General features: G+C 44.9%; 1 protein-coding gene across 4 annotated transcripts in view; it reads left to right on the forward strand.

Moving 5' to 3' along the window:
- The window catches only part of LOC133636310 (triple functional domain protein-like), a 144,913-nt gene extending 131,773 nt beyond the window's left edge, over nt 1-13,140 (forward strand). For all 4 annotated transcript variants that reach the window (XM_062030179.1, XM_062030181.1, XM_062030183.1 and 1 more), the window contains 4 exons: nt 6,893-6,971; nt 7,039-7,239; nt 8,428-8,566; nt 12,251-13,140. In XM_062030179.1, the coding sequence (XP_061886163.1) occupies nt 6,893-6,971; nt 7,039-7,239; nt 8,428-8,566; nt 12,251-12,799 (968 nt within the window). In that variant the 3' untranslated portion in view covers nt 12,800-13,140. The remainder of the gene's footprint in view (nt 1-6,892; nt 6,972-7,038; nt 7,240-8,427; nt 8,567-12,250) is intronic.
- The last annotated feature ends 3,231 nt before the right edge of the window (nt 13,141-16,371 follow it).

Raw genomic sequence — 16,371 nt, forward strand, 5'->3', positions numbered from 1 at the left:
CTAGTGGTGACACAAGTGGTGACAGACAAGTGGTGACAGACAAGTGGTGACAGACAAGTGGTGACACACAGACAACTGATGACAGACAAGTGGTGACACACAAGTGGTGACGGACAAGTGGTGACGGACAAGTGGTGACAGACAAGTGGTGACACACAAGTGGTGACACACAAGTGGTGACACACAAGCGGTGACACACAAGTGGTGACAGACAAATAGTGACACACTAGTGGTGACAGACAAATAGTGACACACTAGTGGTGACAGACAAGTGATGACACAAGTAGTGACACAAGTGGTGACACACTAGTGGTGACACACTAGTGGTGACACACAAGTAGCGACACAAGTGGTGACAGACAAGTAGTGACACACTAGTAGTGAGACACAAGTGGTGACACACAAGTGGTGACACAAGTGGTGACACATTAGTTGTGACACAGTAGTGGTGACAGACAAGTAGTAACACACTAGTGGTGACACACTAGTGGTGACACACTAGTGGTGACACACAAGTGGTGACACACAAGTGGTGACACACTAGTGGTGACACACTAGTGGTGACAGACAAGTAGTGACACAGTGGTGACACAAGTGGTGACACACTAGTGGTGACACACAAGTAGTGACACAAGTGGTGACACACTAGTAGTGAGACACAAGTGGTGACACACAAGTGGTGACACAAGTGGTGACACATTAGTGGTGACACATTAGTTGTGACACAGTAGTGGTGACAGACAAGTAGTAACACACTAGTGGTGACACACAAGTAGTGACAGACAAGTAGTGACAGACAAGTGGTGACAGACAAGTGATGACAGACTAGTGGTGACAGACAAGTAGTGACACAAGTGGTGACACACTAGTGGTGACACACAAGTGGTGACACAAGTGGTGACAGACAAGTGGTGACAGACAAGTGGTGACAGACAAGTGGTGACAGACAAGTGGTGACAGACAAGTGATGACAGACTAGTGGTGACACACAAGTAGTGACACACTAGTAGTGAGACACAAGTGGTGACACATTAGTTGTGACACAGTAGTGGTGACAGACAATTAGTAACACACTAGTGGTGACACACAAGTAGTGACACACAAGTGGTGACACACAAGTGGTGACAGACAAGTGGTGACAGACAAGTGATGACAGACAAGTGATGACAGACAAGTGGTGACAGACAAGTGGTGACAGACAAGTGGTGACACACAAGTGGTGACAGACAAGTGATGACAGACAAGTGGTGACACACAAGTGGTGACACACAAGTGGTGACACACAAGTGGTGACACACAAGTGGTGACAGACAAATAGTGACACACTAGTGGTGACAGACAAGTGGTGACAGACAAGTGGTGACAGACAAGTGGTGACACACAAGTAGTGACAGACAAGTAGTGACACACTAGTAGTGACACACTAGTAGTGAGACACAAGTGGTGACACACAAGTGGTGACACAAGTGGTGACACATTAGTTGTGACACAGTAGTGGTGACAGACAAGTAGTAACACACTAGTGGTGACACACAAGTAGTGACACACAAGTGGTGACACAAGTGGTGACAGACAAGTGGTGACAGACAAGTGGTGACAGACAAGTGGTGACACACAAGTGGTGACACACAAGTGGTGACACACAAGTGGTGACACACAAGTGGTGACAGACAAATAGTGACACACTAGTGGTGACAGACAAATAGTGACACACTAGTGGTGACAGACAAGTGGTGACAGACAAGTGGTGACAGACAAGTGATGACACACTAGTGGTGACAGACAAGTAGTGACACAGTGGTGACACTAGTGGTGACACACTAGTGGTGACACACAAGTAGTGACACAAGTGGTGACAGACAAGTAGTGACACACTAGTGGTGACACACAAGTAGTGACACAAGTGGTGACAGACAAGTAGTGACACACTAGTAGTGAGACACAAGTGGTGACACACAAGTGGTGACACATTAGTTGTGACACAGTAGTGGTGACAGACAAGTAGTAACACACTAGTGGTGACACACAAGTGATGACAGACAAGTGATGACAGACAAGTGATGACAGACAAGTGATGACAGACAAGTGGTGACACACAAGTGGTGACAGACAAGTGGTGACAGACAAGCGGTGACAGACAAGCGGTGACAGACAAGCGGTGACAGACAAATAGTGACACACTAGTGGTGACAGACAAGTGGTGACAGACAAGTGATGACACACTAGTGGTGACAGACAAGTAGTGACACAAGTGGTGACAGACAAGTAGTGACACACTAGTGGTGAGACACAAGTGGTGACACACAAGTGGTGACACAAGTGGTGACACATTAGTTGTGACACAGTAGTGGTGACAGACAAGTAGTAACACACTAGTGGTGACACACTAGTGGTGACACACAAGTGGTGACAGACAAGTGGTGACAGACAAATAGTGACACACTAGTGGTGACAGACAAATAGTGACACACTAGTGGTGACAGACAAATAGTGACACAAGTGGTGACACAAGTGGTGACACAAGTGGTGACACACTAGTGGTGACACACAAGTAGTGACACAAGTGGTGACAGACAAGTAGTGACACACTAGTAGTGAGACACAAGTGGTGACACATTAGTTGTGACACAGTAGTGGTGACAGACAATTAGTAACACACTAGTGGTGACACACAAGTAGTGACACACAAGTGGTGACAGACAAGTGGTGACAGACAAGTGATGACAGACAAGTGATGACAGACAAGTGGTGACACACAAGTGGTGACACACAAGTGGTGACAGACAAGTGGTGACAGACAAGTGGTGACAGACAAGTGGTGACAGACAAGTGGTGACAGACAAGTAGTGACACAGTGGTGACACAAGTGGTGACACACTAGTGGTGACACACAAGTAGTGACAGAAGTGGTGACAGACAAGTAGTGACACACAAGTGGTGACACATTAGTTGTGACACAGTAGTGGTGACAGACAAGTAGTAACACACTAGTGGTGACACACAAGTAGTGACACACAAGTGGTGACACAAGTGGTGACAGACAAGTGGTGACAGACAAGTGATGACAGACAAGTGATGACAGACAAGTGGTGACACACAAGTGGTGACAGACAAGTGGTGACACACAAGTGGTGACACACAAGTGGTGACACACAAGTGGTGACAGACAAATAGTGACACACTAGTGGTGACAGACAAATAGTGACACACTAGTGGTGACACACAAGTGGTGACAGACAAGTGGTGACAGACAAGTGATGACACACTAGTGGTGACAAACAAGTAGTGACACAGTGGTGACAGAAGTGGTGACACACTAGTGGTGACACACAAGTAGTGACACAAGTGGTGACAGACAAGTAGTGACACACTAGTAGTGAGACACAAGTGGTGACACAAGTGGTGACACATTAGTTGTGACACAGTAGTGGTGACAGACAAGTAGTAATACACTAGTGGTGACACACAAGTAGTGACACACAAGTGGTGACAGACAAGTAGTAACACACTAGTGGTGACACACAAGTAGTGACACACAAGTGGTGACACAAGTGGTGACACAAGTGGTGACAGACAAGTGGTGACAGACAAGTGATGACAGACAAGTGATGACAGACAAGTGGTGACAGACAAGTGGTGACAGACAAGTGGTGACACACAAGTGATGACAGACAAGTGGTGACACACAAGTGGTGACACACAAGTGGTGACAGACAAATAGTGACACACTAGTGGTGACAGACAAATAGTGACACACTAGTGGTGACACACAAGTGGTGACAGACAAGTGGTGACAGACAAGTGATGACACACTAGTGGTGACAGACAAGTAGTGACACAGTGGTGACACACTAGTGGTGACACACAAGTAGTGACACAAGTGGTGACAGACAAGTAGTGACACACTAGTAGTGAGACACAAGTGGTGACACACAAGTGGTGACACATTAGTTGTGACACAGTAGTGGTGACAGACAAGTAGTAACACACTAGTGGTGACACACAAGTAGTGACACAAGTGGTGACAGACAAGTGGTGACAGACAAGTGGTGACACACAAGTGGTGACAGACAAATAGTGACACACTAGTGGTGACAGACAAATAGTGACACACTAGTGGTGACACACAAGTGATGACACACTAGTGGTGACAGACAAGTAGTGACACAGTGGTGACACACTAGTGGTGACACACAAGTAGTGACACAAGTGGTGACAGACAAGTGGTGACACACTAGTGGTGACAGACAAGCGGTGACAGACAAATAGTGACACACTAGTGGTGACAGACAAGTGGTGACAGACAAGTGATGACACACTAGTGGTGACAGACAAGTAGTGACACAAGTGGTGACAGACAAGTAGTGACACACTAGTGGTGAGACACAAGTGGTGACACACAAGTGGTGACACAAGTGGTGACACACAAGTGGTGACACAAGTGGTGACACATTAGTTGTGACACAGTAGTGGTGACAGACAAGTAGTAACACACTAGTGGTGACACACTAGTGGTGACACACAAGTGGTGACAGACAAGTGGTGACAGACAAATAGTGACACACTAGTGGTGACAGACAAATAGTGACACACTAGTGGTGACAGACAAATAGTGACACAAGTGGTGACACAAGTGGTGACACAAGTGGTGACACACTAGTGGTGACACACAAGTAGTGACACAAGTGGTGACAGACAAGTAGTGACACACTAGTAGTGAGACACAAGTGGTGACACATTAGTTGTGACACAGTAGTGGTGACAGACAATTAGTAACACACTAGTGGTGACACACAAGTAGTGACACACAAGTGGTGACAGACAAGTGGTGACAGACAAGTGATGACAGACAAGTGATGACAGACAAGTGGTGACACACAAGTGGTGACACACAAGTGGTGACACACAAGTGGTGACAGACAAGTGGTGACAGACAAGTGGTGACAGACAAGTGGTGACAGACAAGTGGTGACAGACAAGTAGTGACACAGTGGTGACACACTAGTGGTGACACACAAGTAGTGACAGAAGTGGTGACAGACAAGTAGTGACACACAAGTGGTGACACATTAGTTGTGACACAGTAGTGGTGACAGACAAGTAGTAACACACTAGTGGTGACACACAAGTAGTGACACACAAGTGGTGACACAAGTGGTGACAGACAAGTGGTGACAGACAAGTGATGACAGACAAGTGATGACAGACAAGTGGTGACACACAAGTGGTGACAGACAAGTGGTGACACACAAGTGGTGACACACAAGTGGTGACACACAAGTGGTGACAGACAAATAGTGACACACTAGTGGTGACAGACAAATAGTGACACACTAGTGGTGACACACAAGTGGTGACAGACAAGTGGTGACAGACAAGTGATGACACACTAGTGGTGACAAACAAGTAGTGACACAGTGGTGACAGAAGTGGTGACACACTAGTGGTGACACACAAGTAGTGACACAAGTGGTGACAGACAAGTAGTGACACACTAGTAGTGAGACACAAGTGGTGACACAAGTGGTGACACATTAGTTGTGACACAGTAGTGGTGACAGACAAGTAGTAATACACTAGTGGTGACACACAAGTAGTGACACACAAGTGGTGACAGACAAGTAGTAACACACTAGTGGTGACACACAAGTAGTGACACACAAGTGGTGACACAAGTGGTGACAGACAAGTGGTGACAGACAAGTGATGACAGACAAGTGGTGACAGACAAGTGGTGACAGACAAGTGGTGACACACAAGTGATGACAGACAAGTGGTGACACACAAGTGGTGACACACAAGTGGTGACAGACAAATAGTGACACACTAGTGGTGACAGACAAATAGTGACACACTAGTGGTGACACACAAGTGGTGACAGACAAGTGGTGACAGACAAGTGATGACACACTAGTGGTGACAGACAAGTAGTGACACAGTGGTGACACACTAGTGGTGACACACAAGTAGTGACACAAGTGGTGACAGACAAGTAGTGACACACTAGTAGTGAGACACAAGTGGTGACACACAAGTGGTGACACATTAGTTGTGACACAGTAGTGGTGACAGACAAGTAGTAACACACTAGTGGTGACACACAAGTAGTGACACAAGTGGTGACAGACAAGTGGTGACAGACAAGTGGTGACACACAAGTGGTGACAGACAAATAGTGACACACTAGTGGTGACAGACAAATAGTGACACACTAGTGGTGACACACAAGTGATGACACACTAGTGGTGACAGACAAGTAGTGACACAGTGGTGACACACTAGTGGTGACACACAAGTAGTGACACAAGTGGTGACAGACAAGTAGTGACACACTAGTAGTGAGACACAAGTGGTGACACACAAGTGGTGACACATTAGTTGTGACACAGTAGTGGTGACAGACAAGTAGTAACACACTAGTGGTGACACACTAGTGGTGACACAAGTAGTGACACACTAGTGGTGACAGACAAGTGGTAACACACTAGTGGTGACACACAAGTGGTGACAGACAAGTGGTGACACACAAGTGGTGACACACAAGTGGTGACAGACAAGTGGTGACACACTAGTGGTGACACACTAGTGGTGACAGACAAATAGTGACACACTAATGGTGACAGACAAGTGGTGACACACTAGTGGTGACAGACAAATAGTGACAGACAAATAGTGACACACTAATGGTGACAGACAAGTGGTGACACACTAGTGGTGACAGACAAATAGTGACAGACAAATAGTGACACACTAATGGTGACAGACAAGTGGTGACACACTAGTGGTGACAGACAAGTAGTGACAGACAAGTGGTGACACACAAGTAGTGACAGACAAGTGGTGACACACAAGTGTTGACAGACACACAATGTGACGAGTGTGTGTGTGTCAGATGTGTCCATAGATGGCGTGCGAGTGAGCTGGAAGGACAACTTTGACTGTCACTTCAGTGAGGTGCTAGAACTGGGCAGGTAACCAGCAGCCTTTGTCCGTCGCCATGCCAACCTGACATGAACCATCCTGCGTAATGTCCACCAGGGGGCGTTTCTCTGTGGTCAAACGCTGCGACCACCGCGCCACCAAGCGCACGGTGGCTGTCAAGCAGGTGAACAAGAAGCTGATGCGGCGGGACCGTGTCACGCAGGAAGTCAACCTGCTGCACAGACTGCAACATCCCAACATCATCAGCCTGCTCGACACCTACGAGACCCCCAGCAGCTTTGTCCTGGTCCTGGAGATGTGCGTACACACACACACACACACACACACACACACACACACACACCTACGAGACCCCCAGCAGCTTTGTCCTGGTCCTGGAGATGTGCGTACACACACTCACACACACACACACACACACACCTACGAGACCCCCAGCAGCTTTGTCCTGGTCCTGGAGATGTGCGTACACACACACACACACACACACACCTACGAGACCCCCAGCAGCTTTGTCCTGGTCCTGGAGATGTGCGTACACACACACACACCTACGAGACCCCCAGCAGCTTTGTCCTGGTCCTGGAGATGTGCGTACACACACACACACACACACACACACCCCTACGAGACCCCCAGCAGCTTTGTCCTGGTCCTGGAGATGTGCGTACACACACACACACACACACACACACACACACACACCTACGAGACCCCCAGCAGCTTTGTCCTGGTCCTGGAGATGTGCGTACACACACACACACACACACACACACACCTACGAGACCCCCAGCAGCTTTGTCCTGGTCCTGGAGATGTGCGTACACACACACACACACACACACACACACACCTACGAGACCCCCAGCAGCTTTGTCCTGGTCCTGGAGATGTGCGTACACACACACACACACACAGACACACACATGTGTGTAAGTATATGCTGAAGGGTTGTGTTGGTGGTGTGAGACACACACACACATGTGTGTAAGTATATGCTGAAGGGTTGTGTTGGTGGTGTGAGACACACACACACACACACATGTGTGTAAGTATATGCTAAAGGGTTGTGTTGGTGGTGTGAGACACACACACACACATGTGTGTAAGTATATGCTAAAGGGTTGTGTTGGTGGTGTGAGACACACACACACACATGTGTGTAAGTATATGCTGAAGGGTTGTGTTGGTGGTGTGAGACACACACACACACACACATGTGTGTAAGTATATGCTAAAGGGTTGTGTTGGTGGTGTGAGACACACACACACACATGTGTGTAAGTATATGCTAAAGGGTTGTGTTGGTGGTGTGAGACACACACACACACATGTGTGTAAGTATATGCTAAAGGGTTGTGTTGGTGGTGTGAGACACACACACACACATGTGTGTAAGTATATGCTAAAGGGTTGTGTTGGTGGTGTGAGACACACACACACATGTGTGTAAGTATATGCTGAAGGGTTGTGTTGGTGGTGTTCCAGGGCTGACCAAGGTCGTCTGCTGGACTACATCGTCAGCTGGGGCAATCTGACGGAGGAGAAGGTGGCGTCTTACCTGCGGGACATTTTAGATGCTTTACACTACTTGCACAACAGCAGAATCGTACATCTGGACATCAAGGTAGGCCTGAAAGACTCAATTCAGCTACACAACAGCTAAGCACACAAAGTAAACATATGTAATAATTATTGCACGGCACATTTGTCAATATAACAAATAATTATAATTGCACGTTACTTACACATACAAAGTATCCAGTAACAAACGTGTCCACATCATTCAACTTACTGCCTCATGAGCTTAACTTTAGGAGTTTTTCTGACCACTTGATGGCACCCCATTACAATTGTCACTCCACTTCAACTTAAAGACAGCGTAAGTCAGTAAGGTTATTGTTTGTCATACCTTAGCATTGTTTCCCAAGTCATTTTCTAACATGTGATTCCTGCTGATATCATGTCACATTAATATCCGTATCAACCAATATTTGTATCAGAAGTGATAAAGATGTATCAGGACAATTAATGATGTCATTACAAATCTACTAATAATCCAAGCAAGCCTCTATAGATGATAGGCTAAGAAGTAATAGTACTTAGCACTATTGTAGTCTTTTGAGCTTGCTATAAATAATCATACAAATTTACACTTAATAAAACTTGTAAATTGTTTTTTTAATGTTTTTAGGGTACAATTCTATAGAGGTCACAGTCTTATAACCCCTAAAGTCATGTGTGTATGAACATGTTAATAACCCCTAAAGTCGTGTGTGTATGAACATACTGTACATGTTAATAACCCCTAAAGTCGTGTGTGTATGAACATACTGTACATGTTAACACCTAAAGTCGTGTGTGTATGAACATACTGTACATGTTAACACCTAAAGTCGTGTGTGTATGAACATACTGTACATGTTAATAACACCTAAAGTCGTGTGTGTATGAACATACTGTACATGTTAATAACCCCTAAAGTCGTGTGTGTATGAACATACTGTACATGTTAACACCTAAAGTCGTGTGTGTATGAACATACTGTACATGTTAACACCTAAAGTCGTGTGTGTATGAACATACTGTACATGTTAATAACACCTAAAGTCGTGTGTGTATGAACATACTGTACATGTTAATAACACCTAAAGTCGTGTGTGTATGAACATCAGTGGAGGCTGGTGACTTCCAGAATTGAGGAGGCCATTTTTTTCCGCTTGCTCACTTCACTCGCGATGGAATGTTCCCTGTTCTCTTATCTGTCTTTGTGCTGGCCAAAGGCATACTATTTGGAGTGTAAGCTACAGTCAGAAAGTTCTTGCTGATGCAATTCATTGTGCAGAGCTTAGCCTTGTGCCTTCCTGAAGAAATTACATTGCTGTAAGTCTATGAGCCTGCCTGATAATTAAGCTGAGAAATGACATTTGGATGTTATATAAACGCCAAGTGAACATGTGTAAAAGGCAGGAATTTTAATTATGTAGTTAAAAACAATTTTGTTTAGCTTACATTTTTCATTCTTCTACAGCTTCAACATGTAATCACCAATTTAATCAAGTTTAGCATATAAAAAAGATAAGATAACACTTTCTTTATCATATGTAGTTTTATTCAATATATTTAATATAAAATATGTAAAAATATGGTTCCAGTTGGCTTTATCTGCTGAGAAACACAGACAAAATGGAGTGTTATTACTACTGAGAACTAGTGGTGTAACACTGGTAGAGACATCTAATTAGTTCAACTCACATCTGGTTTAGCTGAGGGGCGGCATGCTCTCTCCTGGACTCCACTCCACAGGTTGGTGCTGGCTTCATTTACTGAGAAATACTATAATAATCTCGCCGATTTCCGAGGTCGTTTTAAGCAAAAGTATTTGGCTATATGAGCTATAAACTTCACGGATGATAGCCAGGGGTGTTCTCTAAATTTCCTGAAAAGCACAAGTTGATAGGACACTCGTAGCCACTATGGCGAGTGTTTGTTTGACTGAAGTGGCTGGCGAATTCTCAAAATGGCTTCTGTGTTGATTAGGAAAGGAAAGGATTGATTCCAAATGAACCAGTAGCATGTGATTGGACGAACAAAATGTCAATCTTTCAGCCCTGGACACAATGCATGGTGAGGCCAGGCCTCCGTTGCCCACCCATTTTCAGTGATCTGGCCAATCACATATTGGCATGAAAAAGCATGCATTACATTGACTTCTATGAGAAGCTAATTTCCTAGGGGAGGCCTGGCCTCCCTTAATACAAACTGATAGGGAAATCTGGCCTGTTGCTTTACAATTGCAATATTGGGTTTTAGCCATGGGAACATTTAGATTTATGAACAAAACTAAAATAATATGAATATAAAAAATAAAAAATATGTTTTTTGTTAAAATAAATAAATAAAATAAATATATTTATTGTTTTTTTTAAATCTCTCTCTTCTCTCAAATTATTGGGGAGGCCAGGCCTCCTCCACCTCTATGGAGGAGCCTCCACTGATGAACATACTGTACATGTTAATAACACCTAAAGTCGTGTGTGTATGAACATACTGTACATGTTAATAACACCTAAAGTCGTGTGTGTATGAACATACTGTACATGTTAACACCTAAAGTCGTGTGTGTATGAACATACTGTACATGTTAACACCTAAAGTCGTGTGTGTATGAACATACTGTACATGTTAATAACACCTAAAGTCGTGTGTGTATGAACATACTGTACATGTTAATAACACCTAAAGTCGTGTGTGTATGAACATACTGTACATGTTAATAACCCCTAAAGTCGTGTGTGTATGAACATACTGTACATGTTAATAACACCTAAAGTCGTGTGTGTATGAACATACTGTACATGTTAATAACACCTAAAGTCGTGTGTGTATGAACATACTGTACATGTTAATAACACCTAAAGTCGTGTGTGTATGAACATACTGTACATGTTAATAACACCTAAAGTCGTGTGTGTATGGACATACTGTACATGTTAATAACACCTAAAGTCGTGTGTGTGTGTTGTCATGTTGTGTGTTTGTGGCCTGGTTGTTGACAGTTGTTACATGTGTTGTGTTGTGTGTTTGTGTGCAGCCTGAGAACCTGCTGGTGTGTCACAGTTGTTACATGTGTTGTGTTGTGTGTTTGTGTGCAGCCTGAGAACCTGCTGGTGTGTCACAGTTGTTACATGTGTTGTGTGTTTGTGTGCAGCCTGAGAACCTGCTGGTGTGTCACAGTTGTTACATGTGTTGTGTTGTGTGTTTGTGTGCAGCCTGAGAACCTGCTGGTGTGTCACAGTTGTTACATGTGTTGTGTTGTGTGTTTGTGTGCAGCCTGAGAACCTGCTGGTGTGTCACAGTTGTTACATGTGTTGTGTTGTGTGTTTGTGTGCAGCCTGAGAACCTGCTGGTGTGTCACAGTTGTTACATGTGTTGTGTTGTGTGTTTGTGTGCAGCCTGAGAACCTGCTGGTGTGTCACAGTTGTTACATGTGTTGTGTTGTGTGTTTGTGTGCAGCCTGAGAACCTGCTGGTGTGTCACAGTTGTTACATGTGTTGTGTTGTGTGTTTGTGTGCAGCCTGAGAACCTGCTGGTGTGTCACAGTTGTTACATGTGTTGTGTGTTTGTGTGCAGCCTGAGAACCTGCTGGTGTGTCACAGTTGTTACATGTGTTGTGTGTTTGTGTGCAGCCTGAGAACCTGCTGGTGTGTCACAGTTGTTACATGTGTTGTGTGTTTGTGTGCAGCCTGAGAACCTGCTGGTGTGTCACAGTTGTTACATGTGTTGTGTTGTGTTGTGTGTTTGTGTGCAGCCTGAGAACCTGCTGGTGTGTCACAGTTCCATCGCTCATCCGTGTGTGAAAGTGTCAGACTTGGGTGATGCGGTGCAGCTGACCAGCGCCCCCTACGTGCATCCTCTCCTCGGCAGCCCCGAGTTTGCGTCCCCAGAGTTGGTGCTGGGTGAGGCGGTGTGGCCCACGTCGGACGTGTGGAGTGCGGGTGTGGTGGCCTACGTGCTGCTGAGCGGCGCCTCACCCTTCCTGGACGAGAGCGCAGAGGAGACGTGTGTGAACATCTGTCGCCAGGACTTCAGCTTCCCCGTGGATTATTTTCACGGCGTCAGTCAGGCCGCACGCCACTTTGTGTGTCTGCTGCTGACCGCCGACCCCGCCAAGAGGCCGCCATCGGGGCTGTGTCTGCAGGAGGCGTGGCTTCAGGCCGCCGACGACCGCTCGCCGTCCGAGCGCTGCCTGGATACTTCTCGTCTGGTGTCCTTCATGGAGCGCAGGAAGCATCAGACGGACGCTCGGCCCCTCGGAGTGCACACTTTGACTCAGAGTGGCCTGCAGCGTCGGGTATGAAGAAGGAAGTGGAACTCATCCTCTTTGACTGAAGGTCATGTGATCCTTCATGGTCTACTGCTGCTTGCTGCTTACCACCCCTCTTAGCTTACACATCAACACAAGTGTCTGTGTGCGTGTGTGTGTGTGTGTGTGTGCGTGCGTGTGTGTGTGTGTGCGTGTGTGTGTGTGTGCGTGCGTGCGTGTGTGTGCGTGCGTGTGCGCGGCGCAGCCTTACCTTGTACAGACTTCTACTGCCTTGATGGGCCTGATGTTGGAGGTCCGTGTAAATGTTTGTCACATGTTTATCACATGTTGCAGCTTCAATCTGTCACATGTTGCAGCTTCAATCTGTCACATGTTTGTCACATGTTGCAGCTTCAATCTGTCACATGTTTGTCACATGTTGCAGCTTCAATCTGTCACATGTTTGTCACATGTTGCAGCTTCAATCTGTCACATGTTTATCACATGTTGCAGCTTCAATCTGTCACATGTTGCAGCTTCAATCTGTCACATGTTTGTCACATGTTGCAGCTTCAATCTGTCACATGTTTGTCACATGTTGCAGCTTCAATCTGTCACATGTTTGTCACATGTTTGTCACATGTTGCAGCTTCAATCTGTCACATGTTGCAGCTTCAATCTGTCACATGTTTGTCACATGTTGCAGCTTCAATCTGTCACATGTTGCAGCTTCAATCTGTCACATGTTTGTCACATGTTGCAGCTTCAATCTGTCACATGTTTGTCACATGTTGCAGCTTCAATCTGTCACATGTTTGTCACATGTTGCAGCTTCAATCTGTCACATGTTTGTCACATGTTTGTCACATGTTGCAGCTTCAATCTGTCACATGTTTGTCACATGTTGCAGCTTCAATCTGTCACATGTTTGTCACATGTTGCAGCTTCAATCTGTCACATGTTTGTCACATGTTGCAGCTTCAATCTGTCACATGTTTGTCACATGTTGCAGCTTCAATCTGTCACATGTTTGTCACATGTTGCAGCTTCAATCTGTCACATGTTTGTCACATGTTGCAGCTTCAATCTGTCACGTTTGTCACATGTTGCAGCTTCAATCTGTCACATGTTGCAGCTTCAATCTGTCACATGTTTGTCACATGTTGCAGCTTCAATCTGTCACATGTTGCAGCTTCAATCTGTCACATGTTTGTCACATGTTGCAGCTTCAATCTGTCACATGTTTTTCACATGTTGCAGCTTCAATCTGTCACATGTTTGTCACATGTTGCAGCTTCAATCTGTCACATGTTGCAGCTTCAATCTGTCACATGTTTGTCACATGTTGCAGCTTCAATCTGTCACATGTTTGTCACATGTTGCAGCTTCAATCTGTCACATGTTTGTCACATGTTGTAGCTTCAATCTGTCACATGTTTGTCACATGTTGCAGCTTCAATCTGTCACATGTTTGTCACATGTTTGTCACATGTTGCAGCTTCAATCTGTCACATGTTGCAGCTTCAATCTGTCACATGTTGCAGCTTCAATCTGTCACATGTTTGTCACATGTTTCAGCTTCAATCTGTCACATGTTGCAGCTTCAATCTGTCACATGTTTGTCACATGTTGCAGCTTCAATCTGTCACATGTTTGTCACATGTTGCAGCTTCAATCTGTCACATGTTGCAGCTTCAATCTGTCACATGTTTGTCACATGTTTGTCACATGTTGCAGCTTCAATCTGTCACATGTTTGTCACATGTTGCAGCTTCAATCTGTCACATGTTTGTCACATGTTGCAGCTTCAATCTGTCACATGTTTGTCACATGTTGCAGCTTCCATCTGTCACATGTTTGTCACATGTTGCAGCTTCAATCTGTCACATGTTTGTCACATGTTGCAGCTTCAATCTGTCACATGTTTGTCACATGTTGCAGCTTCAATCTGTCACATGTTTGTCACATGTTGCAGCTTCAATCTGTCACATGTTTGTCACATGTTGCAGCTTCAATCTGTCACGTTTGTCACATGTTGCAGCTTCAATCTGTCACATGTTGCAGCTTCAATCTGTCACATGTTTGTCACATGTTGCAGCTTCAATCTGTCACATGTTGCAGCTTCAATCTGTCACATGTTGCAGCTTCAATCTGTCACATGTTTGTCACATGTTGCAGCTTCAATCTGTCACATGTTTGTCACATGTTGCAGCTTCAATCTGTCACATGTTTGTCACATGTTTGTCACATGTTGCAGCTTCAATCTGTCACATGTTGCAGCTTCAATCTGTCACATGTTTGTCACATGTTGCAGCTTCAATCTGTCACATGTTTGTCACATGTTGCAGCTTCAATCTGTCACATGTTTGTCACATGTTGCAGCTTCAATCTGTCACATGTTTGTCACATGTTGCAGCTTCAATCTGTCACATGTTTGTCACATGTTGCAGCTTCAATCTGTCACATGTTTGTCACATGTTGCAGCTTCAATCTGTCACATGTTTGTCACATGTTGCAGCTTCAATCTGTCACATGTTTGTCACATGCTGCAGCTTCAATCTGTCACATGTTTGTCACATGCTGCAGCTTCAATCTGTCACATGTTTGTCACATGTTCCAACTTGAATCTGTCACATGTTGCAGCTTGAATCTGTCACATGTTTGTCACATGTGCAATGTTGCAGCTTGAATCTGTCACATGTTGCAGCTTGAATCTGTCACATGTTTGTCACATGTTGCAGCTTCAATCTGTCACATGTTTGTCACATGTTGCAGCTTCAATCTGTCACATGTTGCAGCTTCAATCTTGTCACATGTTTGTCACGTTTGTCACATGTTGCAGCTTCAATCTGTCACATGTTTGTCACATGTTGCAGCTTCAATCTGTCACATGTTTCAGCTTCAATCTGTCACATGTTTGTCACATGTTGCAGCTTCAATCTGTCACATGTTTGTCACATGTTGCAGCTTCAATCTGTCACATGTTGCAGCTTGAATCTGTCACATGTTACAGCTTCAATCTGTCACATGTTTGTCACATGTTGCAGCTTCAATCTGTCACATGTTACAGCTTGAATCTGTCACATGTTTGTCACATGTTACAGCTTGAATCTGTCACATGTTTGTCACATGTTACAGCTTGAATCTGTCACATGTTGCAGCTTGAATCTGTCACATGTTGCAGCTTGAATCTGTCACATGTCACATGTTGTAGCTTGAATCTGTCACATGTCACATGTTTGTCACATGTTGCAGCTTGAATGTGTCACATGTAACATGTTTGTCACATGTTGCAGCTTGAATGTGTCACATGTCACATGTTTGTCACATGTTGCAGCTTGAATGTGTCACATGTCACATGTTTGTCACATGTTGCAGCTTGAATGTGTGATGCAACAGTTGAAGAAGCGTGATGGAGGACTCACTGCTGGTGGTGTTTGTGCTGCCATCATTTCATTTACCAAAGTTATTCACTCATACTTTGTCAAATCTTGTTTACCAGTCACAAAAAGACACCTTCAAAAAGTCAAAAGATCAGCGCTGAAGTTTGATCTTGTATATTATTTTGTTTAAAAGCCTTTTTTGTTGCCAAACTCATTGTTGGAAGAAAATTCCTTCCCTTTTCA

Source organism: Entelurus aequoreus, linkage group LG20, assembly GCF_033978785.1.
Source record: "Entelurus aequoreus isolate RoL-2023_Sb linkage group LG20, RoL_Eaeq_v1.1, whole genome shotgun sequence".
In the NCBI taxonomy this organism is placed as follows: domain Eukaryota; kingdom Metazoa; phylum Chordata; class Actinopteri; order Syngnathiformes; family Syngnathidae; genus Entelurus; species Entelurus aequoreus.